General features: G+C 41.8%; 1 protein-coding gene across 3 annotated transcripts in view; it reads right to left on the reverse strand.

The window, feature by feature from the left end:
• The window catches only part of FBXL20 (F-box and leucine-rich repeat protein 20), a 182,518-nt gene that overhangs the window by 18,409 nt on the left and 149,655 nt on the right, over positions 1 to 14,454 (reverse strand). For 2 of the 3 annotated variants that reach the window (XM_011984730.1, XM_011984729.1), the window contains exons 7-10: positions 13,116 to 13,211; positions 10,061 to 10,187; positions 8,750 to 8,824; positions 1,724 to 1,854 (exon numbers count right to left, since the gene is read on the reverse strand). In XM_011984730.1, coding sequence (XP_011840120.1) covers positions 1,724 to 1,854; positions 8,750 to 8,824; positions 10,061 to 10,187; positions 13,116 to 13,211 — 429 coding nt within the window. The remainder of the gene's footprint in view (positions 1 to 1,723; positions 1,855 to 8,749; positions 8,825 to 10,060; positions 10,188 to 13,115; positions 13,212 to 14,454) is intronic. The other variant, XM_011984731.1, reaches the window with a different exon arrangement.

Raw genomic sequence — 14,454 nt, forward strand, 5'->3', positions numbered from 1 at the left:
AGCCAGGATGGTCTCGATCTCCTGACCTCGTGATCCGCCCGTCTCGGCCTCCCAAAGTGCTGGGATTACAGGCTTGAGCCACCGCGCCCGGCCTCCTACAATGATTTTTATACGTAAGAAAAGTGGCTTCGTAGGCTCAGGAGCCAGAGCTCCTGGGTTGAATACTTGTTCCTACACTAACTAGCTGAGACCTCGAGCAGGTTACTTTGTCTCTTTGTGCTTCAGTTTTCTCATCTATAAAATGGCGATAACAAGGCTGGGTGTGGTGGCTCACGCCTGTAATCCCAGCACTTTGGGAGGCTGAGGGGGTCAGATCATAAGGTCAGGAGACCATCCTGGCCAACATGGTGAAAGCCATGTTGTCTACTAAAAATACAAAAACTAGCTGGGTGTGGTGGTGCTTGCCTGTAGTCCCAGCTACTAGGGAGGCTGAGGCAGGCTAATTGCTTGAACCCAGGTGATGGAGAGTGCAGTGACCCCAGATTGCGCCACTGCACTCCAGCTAGGGTGACAGAGCAAGACGCTGTCTCCAAAAAAAAAAAAAAAAAAAAGGTGATAATAGTGCTTATATGGTGCTATGAAGATTAAACAAATTATTAATGTTATTGAGCAAGAGTCTCACTCTGTTGCCCAGGCTAGAGGGCCGCGGTATAATCTTAGCTCACTGCAGCCTTGACCTCCTGGGCTCAAGTGATCCTCTCACTTTAGCCTCCTGAGTAGCTGGGACTACAAGGCACACACCACCATGCCTGGCTAATTTTTTATTTTTTGTAGAGACAGGGTTCCGCCATGTTGCCCATGCTGGTTTCAAACTCCTGGGCTCAAGCGATCTTTTAGCCTCGGCCTCCCTAAATGCTGGGATTAGAGGTGTGCGCCACAGCACCTGGCCCTGAATTAGTATTTGTAAAGCACCTAAAGCAACACCTAATTTACAAGTACTACGTAAGTTTATTTTAGAGAACAAAAAGTGTAGCGAGGTGTGGTAGCATATGTCTTTAGTCCCAGCTACTCCTGAGGCTGAGGTGACAGGATCACTTGAACCCAAGAGATTGAGGCAGGCCTACCCAATACTGCCTCAAAAGACAATAATAGGCTGGGCACAGTGGCTCTCGCCTGTAATCTCAACACTTTGGGAAGCTGAGGAGGGAGAATCCCTGGAAGTCAAGAGTTTGAGGTCACCCTGAGCAACACAGCCTGATCCCGTCTCTACAAAAAGTAAAAAACACAGCATTCTTCAAACTGAGGAGCCAGAGAGAAATAAGGCTGTTTTAAAAGCCCATCAGTACAAAAGAGGTACTCCTGTAACTGTAACAGTGTTTTTTATTTTTAAACATAGTACCCCCTGCTATGTACCTGGTATCATTACTATGACATAAATGACCTCAGTGTGGACCTTTAAAAACTACTTTGAGAAAAGAATTATATAAAAGCATTAATAAGAAAGAATACTATCCTATCTCAAGTAATAAAATGTTGATTTTTTTTCTAGTATGGATAGCAAGTAGTGGAATTTGGGGATTGTCACCCCTTGGTTCACGCCAATTACATGAAATCAAATGAGGTACAAAAAGCAAGTAGGTGGGCATCTAAAAGGTGCTTAACTACCTTAACATTTCAAAGCGTCTGCAGTGTCTACCTTAAAATTCCAAAGTTCCAAGGAAGAAATATGGGTGAAGGAAACTTTTGTTCTAAGATTTTTTTGAGCTAAACAAGAAATGTTTACCTAAGCCGTGGGCAGTTCTGACCTAGAGCATTCAGGATGGCATCTGTGATGTTGGAGCAGCCAGAGGCACAAAGGGATTGTAACTTATGGCACCCTCTGCATATAGTAATGAGACCTTCATCTGTGATTTGCTAAAAAACAAGAGCAAAAAAATTCATAGATATTAGTATCTTAGCAAAACAAAAGAAGAAAAACGACAGCTCTGTGAAAATAATCACCAAAAAGGAAATCAAGACATGCTCAACACATTCATCAGATAGCAGACCTAAAAGAAAATGAACACACGTTGTTTCTTCCTTCCAGTTCCTGATTTAGTCTGCAAGAGGATCTATGCTCACCTTTGGTGCAAAGGGAAGAAGCTATAATATAATTCTGTTAAAAGCTAAAATGGAATTCTAATGGAACTGGGATCAGCATGGGGTACATCATAGTTTAGGTTCAATTAAATAATTTTATTTATTTATTTATTTATTATTTGGAGATAGAGTCTCACTCTATCACCCAGGCTGGAGTGCAGTGGCGCAATCTTGGCTCACTGCAACCTCCACCTCCTAGGTTCAAGCGATTCTCATACCTCAGCCTCCCGAGGAGCTGGAACTACAAGTGCACGCCACCATGTCCAGCAATTTTTTTTGTATTTTTAGTAGAGACGGGGTTTTGCCATGTTGGCCAGGCTGGTCTCGAACTCCTGGCCTCAAGTGATCCGCCCACCTCAGCCTCCCAAAGTACTTGAATTACAGGCTTGAGCCACTGTGCCTGGCCTCAATTAAACAATTTTAAAACCTAGAAAAAAGATAAGGATGTAAGTATTTTAGTAGTATAAATATATCTAAAAGTTCAAATTGACACCGATAAGTTAGTGAAAAAAATTAAACTGGATGACAGTTGCAATCTTGTATCAGTCACAGCATCCATTTACTTCTGTATTTTAGTTTTATAATATAAAGAACATCCTAATTTATGGAAATAAAAGAGTTGTATCTAACTCAGACACAATTTTGTACTTTTTACAAGTTATTAGGCCGGGCGCAGTGGCTCACACATGTAATCCAAGCACATTGGGAGGCAACGGAAAGGGAAGGGGAAGGGAAGGGGAAGGGGAAGAAAAGGGGAAGGGGAAGGGAGAGGGAAGAGGAAGGGAAAGGGAAAGGGAACGGGAAGGGGAAGAGAAAGAAGGGAAAGGAAGGGAAGAGAAAGGAAGAAAGGAAGGAAAGAAAGGAAGAAAGAAAGGAAAGAAGAAAGGAAAGGAAGGGAAGGGAAGGAAGAGAAGAAAGCAAGCAAGAAGGAGGGAGGGAGGGAAGTTAGTTATTGGGGCCAGGCATGGTGGCTCAAGCCTGTAATCCCAGCACTTTGGGAGGCCGAGGTGGGTGGATCACGAGGTCAGGAGTTGGAGACCAGCCTGGCCAAGATGGTGAAACCCGGTCTCTATTAAAAACACAAACATTAGCCAGGTGCAGTGGTAGATGCCTGTAATCCCAGCTACCTGGGAGGCTGAGGCAGGAGAATCACTTTAACCTGGGAGATTAAGGTTGCAGTGAGCCAAGATTGCGCCATTGCACTCTAGCCTGGGAGACAGAGCAAGACTCCTTTTCAAAACAAGATAAAACAGAAAGAAAAAAAAAGAAAGTTAGTTATTGGTCACGCATGGATGGTAGCTTACACCTGAGCTTACACCTCAGAAGTTCCAGAACAGCCTGGGCAACATGGCGAAGCCCCACCTCTATTAAAAAAAAATTATAAATATATATAACAATTAAAAATTAAAATAAAAATTATTCTAAGTTATCTTACTTTAATTTAAAATGAAAATGAATATACATTCAAAGATGTTACATATACACTTTAAAAATTTTTGTAAATTATTTTATTTCTTCCCTGATGATTTAGAGGGACTATCTTTAAACCAGTACAAATATTTCTTCTTTTATTTTTTGAGAGGGAGTCTCGCTCTGTCACCAGGCTGGAGTACAGTGGCGCAGTTTTGGATAACTGCAACCTCCATCTCCAGGGTTCAAGCGATTCTCCTGCCTCAGCCTCCTGAGTAGCTGGACATAGGCAAGTGCTACCACGCCCGGCTAGTTTTTGTATTTTTAGTAGAGACAGGGTTTCACCATGTTAGCCAGGCTGGTCTCGAACTCCTGACCTTGTGATCCGACCACCTCAGCCTCCCAAAGTGCTGGGACTACAGGCATGAGCCACCCTGGTACAAATATTTCATAAATAATATCTGGTTGTTTTCTAACCAACTGAGTAATTTGTTGCACAATAAGCTACCTCACATCAAAGATGTTATATTTTTAAAAATAATACAAGCACACATGCCTACAGTCCCAGCTACTCAGGAGGTTGAAGTGAGATGACCACTTTAGCCCAGGAGTTCAAGGCCAGTCTGGGCAACATAATGAGACCACCCGCAACTCCCTTTAAAAAAAAAAAAGGAAAGAAAGAAAGAAAAAAAAAAAAAAAGAAAAGTTACATATAAACATCTTAATACGGTGGATACTATCAGCACTTCAATTTGTCCTCCAGATTCACTAATTTTGTGTAGGCCTAAAAATAATAGCTCTCTTCTCATCTCTGTTTAATAGTCATGTCCATAAATTACAAGGACAACTGAAAAAACAAAATCCCACAACTTTTAATATCCACTGCTTAAATCATGTTTTCAATATCATGCAACCGACACAAATATAGATTAAAAAATTGGATGCTAAGGCAGATACTAATGAGGATCAAGTAATGAGATATTAACACACGTGGAGGCAGCTAAAAAAGTGATATACAAACATGATGTACTGTCTTTAGACTACGATAGCCGAGATATAAAGAGGGAAGCAAGAATCAATAAACGTGCGAATTTAGCAGGCCAAAGATATTTGTGCCACACAATATTAGAAAAGTACTGTGCTGCCCTTTCCTTTGTATAAGACAGTACTGAGGAAGAAAGATGAGTTAAGTCATACTGTCAATACTTTAAAAAATTGTAGGCCAGGCACGGTGGCTCGCATCTGTAATCTCAGCACTTTGGGAGGCTGAGGTGGGCAAATCACTTGAGGTCAGGAGTTTGAGACCAGCCTAACATGGTGAAACCCCGTTTCTACTAAAGATACAAAAAATTAGCCAGACATGGTGGCATGTGCCTGTAATCCCAGCTACTAGGGAGGCTGAGGCAGGAGAATCACTTGAACCCAGGAGGCAGAGGTTGCAGTGAGCCAAGATCATGTCATTGTACTCCAGCTTGGGCAACAAGAGCAAAACTCCGTCTTTAAAAAAAAAAAAAAAAAGTAAAATTTACTAAACTTCTGTTTTTCAAATTTATCAAGAAAATCAAAGAATCAAAAATGTGCTTTAATCACCTCAACAGTTTTGGGCAGAGCATGAAATCTCATGAATGCTGAGAATCATTTTATCACCCTGTAGGAAAGAAATGACTCCTGTACTAAGATTAGGGTAAAGGAAAACAATAAAATACACATAAGATAGAATTGGTTTTTTTTTTTTTTTTTTTTTTTTTTTTTGAGACAGAGTCTCACTCTGTCACCCAGGCTGGAGTACAGTGGCACGATCTTGGCTCTCTGCAAGCTCTGCCTCCCGGGTTCACGCCATTCTCCTGCCTCAGCCTCCCGAGTAGCTGGGACTACAGGTGCCTGCCACCACGCCCAGCAAATTTTTTTGTATTTTTAGTAGAGACGGGGTTTCACCGTGTTAACTAGGATGGTCTCGATCTCCTGACCTCATGATCCGCCCATCTCGGCCTCCCGAAGTGCTGGGATTACAGGCTTGAGCCACCGCGCCCGGCCGGAATTGGTTCTTTAAGTTCACTGTGATTCCTGCCTGCTGGAAGGATGAAGAAACACCAAATTAAACCTGCAAATGTTATGTACATATTTATGTCTGTGTGTGTGTGTATGTAATGTATATGTATATAGTGCATAAATATATGTGTACATATATGTGTGTACTTATACATACACACACACTCACACTTGTTTTTTGTTTTTGTTTTTGTTTGAGATGGAGTCTCGCTCTGTTGCCCAGGCTGGAGAGCAGTGGCGTGATCTTGGCTCACTGCAAGTTCCGCCTCCCGGGTTCATGCCATTCTCCTACCTCAGCCTCCCGATTAGCTGGGACTACAGGCGCCCGCCACCACGCCCGGCTAACTTTTTGTATTTTTTAGTAGAGACGGGGTTTCACCATGTTAGCCAGGATGGTCTCGATCTCCTGACCTTGTGATCCACCCGCCTTGGCCTCCCAGAGTGCTGGGATTACAGGTGTGAGCCACTGCGCCCAGCATTTTTTTTTTTTTTTTTTGAGACAGAGTCTCGCTCTGCTGCCCAGGCTGGAATGCAGTGGCGTGATCTTGGCTCACTGCAACCTCCACCTCCCAGGTTCAAGTGAGTCTCCTGCCTCAGACTCCTGAATAGCTGGGATTACAGGCGCACACCACCATACTTGGATGATTTTTGTATCTTTAGTAGAGATGGGGTTGTACCAAGTTGGCCAGGTCGGTCTCGAACTGCTGACCTCAGGTGATTCACCCACCTCAGCCTCCCAAAGTGCTAGGATTACAGGCGCACGCATGCACACATGTGTGCGTACACACACACACACACACACACACACACACACACGAAGCTCTCCAGGAATAGTTTTTCTTTGGCATTGTAAGATGATTTCATGTTTACAATAATTGTGGCTGATCTCTCAAGACTAACCATTTCAGTCCTTTTGTTTTTTTGAGATGGAGTCTGACTCTGTCACCCAGGCTGGAGTACAATGGTGCGATCTCGGCTCACTGCAACCTCCACCTCCTGGGTTCAAGCGATTCTCCTGCCTCAGCCTCCCAAGTAGCTGGGATTACGGGCACACACCACTACGCCCGGGTAATTTTTGTACTTTTAGTGGAGATGGGGTTTCACCATGTTGGCCAGACTGGTCTTGATCTCCTGACCTCAAACGATCCACCGTCTCGGCCTCCCAAAGTGTTGGGATTACAGGCGTGAGCCACTGTGCCTGGCCACATTCCAGTCTTAAATATGAAATCATGGCTGGGTGCAGTGGCTCACACCTGTAATCCCAGCACTTTGGGAGGCCAAAGCCAGCAGATCACTTGAGGTCAGGAGTTCTAGAGCAGCCTGGCCAACATGGCAAAACTCCATCTCTACTAAAATTAGACAGGCATGGAGGCACGCACCCTGTAATCCCAGCTACTTAGGAAGGTGGGGCAGGAGAACTGCTTGAACCTCCTGGAGGTTGCAGTGAACTCCACTCCAGCCTGGGCAACAGAGCGAGACTCCGTCTCTAAATAAATAAATAAATAAATAAATAAATAAATAAATAAATAAAATGAAATTAGGCAAACTCTTAGTCAGCAACTATAGTAATCAGAATTGTAAGGAAGAGCACTTTGCGAGGCTGAGGCAGGCGGACTGCTTGAGCCCAGACGTTTGAGACCAGCCTGGCAACATAGGGAGACCCTATCTCTACAAAAAATTAAAAACTTAGCCAGGTGTGATGGCACACACCTGTAAACTAAGCTATTCAGAACGCTGAAGTGGGAGGATTGCTTGAGCCCTGTAGCTGGAGGTTGCTGTGAGCTATGATCCCAGCCTAAGTGACAGAGTGAGACTTCACCAAAAAAAAAAAAAAAAAAGGAACTCATCACTTTTTTCTTTGTCATGAGCAACTCTCACTCCAAGGCAAATATATTTGTAATTTTTAAGGCAAGAGAAAAATGCTAAAGGTGTACTGTTGGCCAGGCATGTGGCTCACGCCTGTATTCTCAGCACTTTGGGAGGCTAAGCCAGGTGGATTACTTGAGCCCAGGAATTCGAGACCAACCTGGCTAACATGGCAAAACCCCATTTCTACAAAAAAATACAAAAATCAGCTGAGTGTGGTGGTGCATGTCTGTAGTTCCAACTACTAGGGAGGCTGAGGTGGGACAATCACTTGAGCCTGGGAGGTGAAGGTGAGCAAAAATCTCCAGCCTGTGTAACAGAGCAGGACTCTGTCTCAAAAATATGACGAGGGCCGTGGCTTATACCTGTAATCCCAGCAATCTGGGAGGCTGAGGCAGGCAGATCACCTGAGGTCAGGAGTTCAAGACCAGCCTGGTCAACATGGCAAAACCCCATCTCTACTAAAAATACAAAAATTACCAGCCTGGCCAACATAGTGAAACCCCATCTCTACTAAAAATACAAAAAAAGCCGGGTGCGGTGGCTCACGCCTGTAATCCCAGCACTTTGGGAGGCCGAGGCGGGCGGATCACAAGGTCCTGTCTCTTATACACATCTAGATGTGTATAAGAGACAGGGGTTAGCCAGGATGGTCTCGATCTCCTGACCTCGTGATCCGCCCGTCTCGGCCTCCCAAAGTGCTGGGATTACAGGCTTGAGCCACCGCGCCCGGCCTTATTTATTTTTTTGAGACAAGGTCTCACTCTGTTGCCTGAGCTGGAGTGCTGTGGCATGATTTCAGCTCATTGCACCTCAACCTCCCAAGCTCAATTATCTTCCCACCTCAGCCTCCCAAGGAGCTGGGACTACAGGCACACACCACCAAACCCAGCTAATTTTTATACCTTTTGTAGAGACGGGGTTTTGCCATGTTGCCTAGGCTGGTCTCAAACTCCTGGACTCAAGCAATCTGCCTTCTTCACCCTCCCAAAGTGCTAGGATTACAGGTATGAGCCACCGTGCCCAGCTTGACTGCAATTTTAAATACTAAATTTGTGAATCATTTACATTTTAAAAGTAGACAGTTTGTTTTAAGTATGTAAGAAAGGGGTGGAGCTACAGCTAGCTCATCTGGAATTCTGTATAAGCTAGCTACCTCCTATCTTATCTATGTCAAGGCCCCTAGGAATGAGTATTGTTAAGCATGTCAAGAGTCATCTGTGTGTTTACTTTGTCACTAGGGTTGTGGTAGAAAAACAATACTGGTCTTGATGACTGAAGCTCTTAAAATAGTTTTAATGAAATGAATTACTAAAACAGAAGAATTGTGAGAAGGGATGTTTACCAAGCAAGTCTGCAAGTTCAAAGTCACCAGTTCAGGGCAATGTGCACCTATGTACTTGAGAGCTTCATCTTCTAGCTAGATTAAAAAGTAAGAAAAAAATGATTACTGACATTGTTTCAAAGGAGAAAGATTTAAGAATGTACACATTCATTCATACATTCTAACACAGCCAACCAAGTTTTGAAGGAACAATGAACCAGAAAATAAGCTATGATCACGTAACAGTATAATTCATATTATTATGATTCTCAGGATTTAAAATCAGCTTTGACCACATTCAAATTCACATTATCATTACATCAAGAACAAAGATGAAGTTAACACTGCCTAGTTTTTATGGGTTTTACTTCTGATAAATTAAATATACCTGGCAGCATTTTGCTGAGGGCCCATGAAACGAAAATAATTTTCAAACTTCTACACACCCCTTATAAAGTTTTTCATAAACAAACTTTGAGGAAAAACAGCCAAGAAAGGAATCCAGTGTCCATCTCCCACTGGAAGATAGGTGTCATGCTTACAGTGCTGAGAACAGATGGTAAGTAACTGATTATAATGATATATTCCAATCAGTATTTTTCAGGATTCCATAAATAACCAGAAGCTCAAGTTGTTGTTTTAAGGCAGTCATACATCTGAAATTCTCTTTCAAACAATGGAACCCCTCTCATCATGATAAAAGAATCAGGGCATTTTTAATGGAATCCTAATTAGGAAAATAAAGTAGAGCCTAGCCTTAGTTTGTCAGTCACAATTTAAATCCACTCATTTCTTTCCGGAGGCTAACTAATCAATTCTTTTTTTCACTATAAAACACTGAGATAGTAAAATTTTTAATGACAAAATATGTTGGATTTGTAATGTGACTGGCAGGAAATAAGCATCAATATTATAAAATGCAGGCTGCTGTACACTTGGCATATTTAAGAAACACTAGTGGTTAAAAAACAAGTGGAAATTGCCTTCTTTGCCTATCTAGTTCAAAATATCAGGCAGTGACAACATGCCAAGTTTTCTTCTCAGCACAAATTAAACTGCACGAAACTCTTCTTGACCATGGTGTATCTTTAATATAATCTTATCTTTCCACCTTATCTCCCTCCTCCTCAAGTCTATTTTTGGTTGGATGTTAATTCTTCTCATTCTTTTGTCCTAAGGAAAACACTTTAATCTTTGGTAAGCATGTGTCTTTGGTCAATAATACACACAACTAACCTTTCCCTCCAGACAAACATTTTGGGGCTGTCTATAGAGAACTCATGATTCGTTCATGATTCTTCTGAATTTCACGAGCCCTACATGGAGTATTACCTGTGTGCAGCCTTTTAAGAATAAGGCCTTGAGACCCCCACAGCCCCTCACTAGTGCTTGAATGCCATCCTTGGTTACTTGGTCACACCAGGAAATGTTCAACTGCTCCAACAGTGGACATCCCTCACTAAGGATAAAACAAAATAAGAGAAACATATCACTAAATCCAATTCCAAAAACACCAACGTCTCAATTTACTGGCTGTTTAGTAAAGGAATGGAAACATTCCCATTTTTTTCCCACAAGAAAAAATATATTTACCTAAGGTATATTTAGAAAAAAAGCTGATTTATCAATGTGGTATTCACATGGGACTATATCATTAGCAGGATCATCTAAAATCCAGCTTAACCAACAAACACAAAGCATTATAATGTTTTTCAGATTTATATTCCTTTTGTACTTATCACATATCTCAAAGCTCTCTAGACAGAAAATGGAAATTAAGTGATTTATTCTAGCTTACAGAGTAATTAATAAAGAGCTCAGATTCAAAACCAGATTCTCCATCGAGCAATGCTATTACCGGTTGAGTATCCCTTATCTTAAATGCTTGGTACCAGAAGTGTTTCAGATGTCTAATTTTGCAGTATTTGCATTATACTTACATAGTTGAATATCCCATATCTGAAAACCTGAAGTGCTCCAATGACCATTTCTTTTGAGGGTCACATCGATACTCAAAAAGTTTGGGATTTTGAGGCACTTCAGATTTTCTTTCTTTTTTTTTTTTTTTTTAAGACAGAGTCTCGCTCTGTCACCCAGGCTGGAGTGCAGTGGCGCCATCAGGGGTCACTACATCTGTGACCTCCATGGCTCAAGTGATCCTCCCACCTCAGTCCCTCAAGTAGCACCCAGCTGCATTTTGGATTTTTGAAATAGGGATATTCAACTCACAGTACCAAAGTAGTAATGAAGGCTTTTAAACTTTTATTTTAAAAAATTACAAAGGCCCTGTGTATTTCCTTGAGATGTTTCTAGGCCGGGCGCAGTGGCTCACGCTTGTAATCCCAGCACTTTGGGAGGCCAAGGTGGGCGAATCATGAGGTCAGGAGATCGAGACCATCCTGGCTAACATGGTGAAACCCCGTCTCTACTAAAAATACGAAAAAAAAAATTAGCCGGGCATGGTGGTGGGCGCCTGTAGTCCCAGCTACTTGGGAGGCTGAGGAGGAGAATGGCGTGAACCCGGGACATGGAGTTTGCAGTGAGCCGAAATCGCGCCAGGGCAACAGAGCGAGACACCATCTCAAAAAAAAAAAAAAGAGATGGTTCTAGAGTACTGCTTTTGTAGGCTGAATTTAGGATATCTTATGTCCAATCTCTGCCTTCAAACTACTAGTTTCATCGTTGATTCCATCTACTCTTAACAGTTTAGCTTCGTATTTGGATTATGGATGAATTCCAAGTTTTCTATAATATTCTTCAGAAAACACTCCATAAATTGTTGGAAATATTCCTGCCTGCCGAAAAGACCCAGAAGATAAAGCCATGATATCCCAGTTCAAGTTCATTCTCCAATATTAATAGTTTAACTTCAGGAAGGTGACTTTAGGAAGCCTGTCTGAACCTCTCTTAGTCTAAGATTAGCTCCATACCTCTATGTTTTCCCAAAACTGACGTACTCATTCCTATCATAGCATTTATTCCACAGTAACAGTTGACTGTGAGCAACTTAAGGGCAGCAATATCTTACTCAGTTACATCTGATGGTTGCATTACAGTACCTGGCAGTCAACAACTTTCTAGATTTTCTTAGCTGTAAAATGCCCATCCACTCTACTTCACAAAGCTTTTAAATAAATAAGATCATTTATGTGAAAATATTTTATAAATGATAAAAGTTGTTATATTATCAAGTTTATTAGCCTACACAGCAAACCGTCTTAGGTACATGTGTTCAATATTCACAAAGAAGGTCTAAAAGGAGCCACATTTTAGATTATTTATACTCTACTTAACTAAATTTGTATTTCTTTTTTCTTGAGATGAGGTCTCGTTCTGTTGCCCAGCCTAGAGTGCAGTGGCACAATTATAGCTCACTGCAGTCTCAACCTGCAGGGCTCAAACGATCCTCCCGTCACAGTCCCCTGAGCAGCTGGGACTACAGGGCTATGCCACCACGCTTGGCGAATTTTCTTATTTTTTTTGGAGAGACAGGGTTTCCCTATATTGCGCAGGCTGGTCTAGAACTCCTGAGCTCAAGTGATCCTCCTACCCTGGGCTCCCAAAGAGCTGGGATTACAGGAGTGAGCCACCACACCCAGGGCCTCAGGGACCCTTTTTAAAGCACTTTATATACATCAGGTTGAGCCACATGTAGCTGTCATTTTTATAACATGAAAACTGTCAAATACTAGCAAAACTTTATATGGTGTCGCCTAATACCTCGTTAAACCTTAAAATGTTATGAGGTGAGAAGAAAAAGCTCAGAAAGGTTATGTTTGCTTAAAGTACCTGGTTAATAATCTGGCTCCAGATACCTGTTTTAAGCACTAAGCTATAATAACACGTGCCCTTTTTTTGTTTTTTTTGAGATGGAGTCTCACTCTGTCACCAGACTGGAGTGCAATGGCACGATCTAAGCTTACTGCAACCTCTGCCTCCCTAGTAGCTGGGACTACAGGTGCATGCCACCACACCCAGCTAATGTTTATATTTTTAGTAGAGACGGGGTTTCACCATGTTGGCCAGGATGGTTTCAATCTCTTGACCTCGTGATCTGCCCGCCTTGGCCTCCCAAAGTGCTGGGATTATAGGCATGAGCCTCTGTGCCCGGCCTTATTTTCTTTTTGAAAATAAGACTTCATAAAAATCTAATTGTTTATGTATAAACTGTACTACCCTATTCAGAAATCCTAGTTACCTCTAGTCATTTCACTTTAGTATGTCCCATAACTGTAATCAGGGCAAGTGGTAAAACAAAATATCTATTCTGAACTACAGAATATATCCATAAAACAGAGTTGCCTTCAATTCCAACTTTATATCAGTTATTTTTTAAAAGTATGTATTTTTTTCTGATTACTGGACATGCTTATTATAAGAAATTTACCTCAGAGCTTTTAGAGACATGTTTGTTATTGATGTACAGGAAGCCAAGTCAAGGTGCCTGAGTTTGGAACAGAACTTGCTAAGGCTAGTACATGTACTGAAAAATGGAAAAAGGAGAAAATAATGAATAAACAAGACAAGTACACATCCTTGGTATATCAGACACTGTTCTCATTAAACATATGTGTATATATAAGAACTGTAAAATTTTCATACCCCTAAAAAAGCAGTTACATATCCTAAGACCCTTCACATTGAGGAAGAGACAGATACCACTCACAAAGAAAAAAGGTTGTGCTGTATATGAGAATTTGCATGAGGGGAAGATGGTGTTTGATTCATATTTTAAAATGTTAACAGCAATTGACAACATGATACTTATGTGATTTCTAAGAGATCTATATGCATTTTGCAAATCTAGAAACACCAGAAGCTAATGGCTATCTACTAGCACATAGTCAAACATGAAGAAGAAAAGCTCTGCATGTTTTTTCACTTAAATCCCTACTCAAGATAACCTTTTGCATAACAGTAATGTAGGAAATGGATTTTTGCAAGGTATACAAAAGATGGATGATGGACTGATATTGGGCTGAAAAAAGTAAATTTATATATTAAAAACTTTTCTCTGGCGGTCAAGTTCTCATTTTAAATTTTAACAGATCATGAAAAACTTCAAATACAAACAAGAGTAAATAATACAGAGAACCCACATGTACCATCAGTAAACTTCAACATTTATAAATACTATTTTTCTTTTTGAGACAATCTTGCTCTGTTGCCCAGGCTGGAGAGCAGTGGCGCAATCTAGGCCCACTGCAACCTCCACCTCCGGGTTCAAGCGATTCTCATGCCTCAGCCTCCCAAGTAGCTGGGACCACAGACACACACCACCACACCCAGATAATTTTTCATATTTTTAGTAGAGATGGGGTTTTGCCATATTAGCCAGGCTGGTCTCCAACTCTGGGCCTCAAGTGATCCACCTGCCTCAGCCTCCCAAACTGCTGGGATTACAAGTGTGAGACACTGCGCCTGGCCCAACATTTATCAGTATTCTACTATTAAATATTTTTATTTCTTGGGAGGCTGAGGTGGGTGGATTGCCTGAGGTCAGGAGTTCTAGACCAGCCTGACCAACATTGTGAAACCCCGTCTCTACTAAAAATACAAAATTAGCTGAGCGTGGTGGCACATGCCTGTAATCCCAGCTACTGGGAAGGCTGAGGCAAGAGAATGGCTTGAGCCCAGAAGGCGGAGGTTGCAGCGAGTCAAGATTGCACCATTGCACTCCAGCCTAGGCAACAAGAGCAAAACTCCATCTCAAAAAAAAAAAAAAA

This window comes from Mandrillus leucophaeus, unplaced genomic scaffold (genome assembly GCF_000951045.1).
Source record: "Mandrillus leucophaeus isolate KB7577 unplaced genomic scaffold, Mleu.le_1.0 Scaffold272, whole genome shotgun sequence".
Classification (NCBI taxonomy): Eukaryota; Metazoa; Chordata; class Mammalia; order Primates; family Cercopithecidae; genus Mandrillus; species Mandrillus leucophaeus.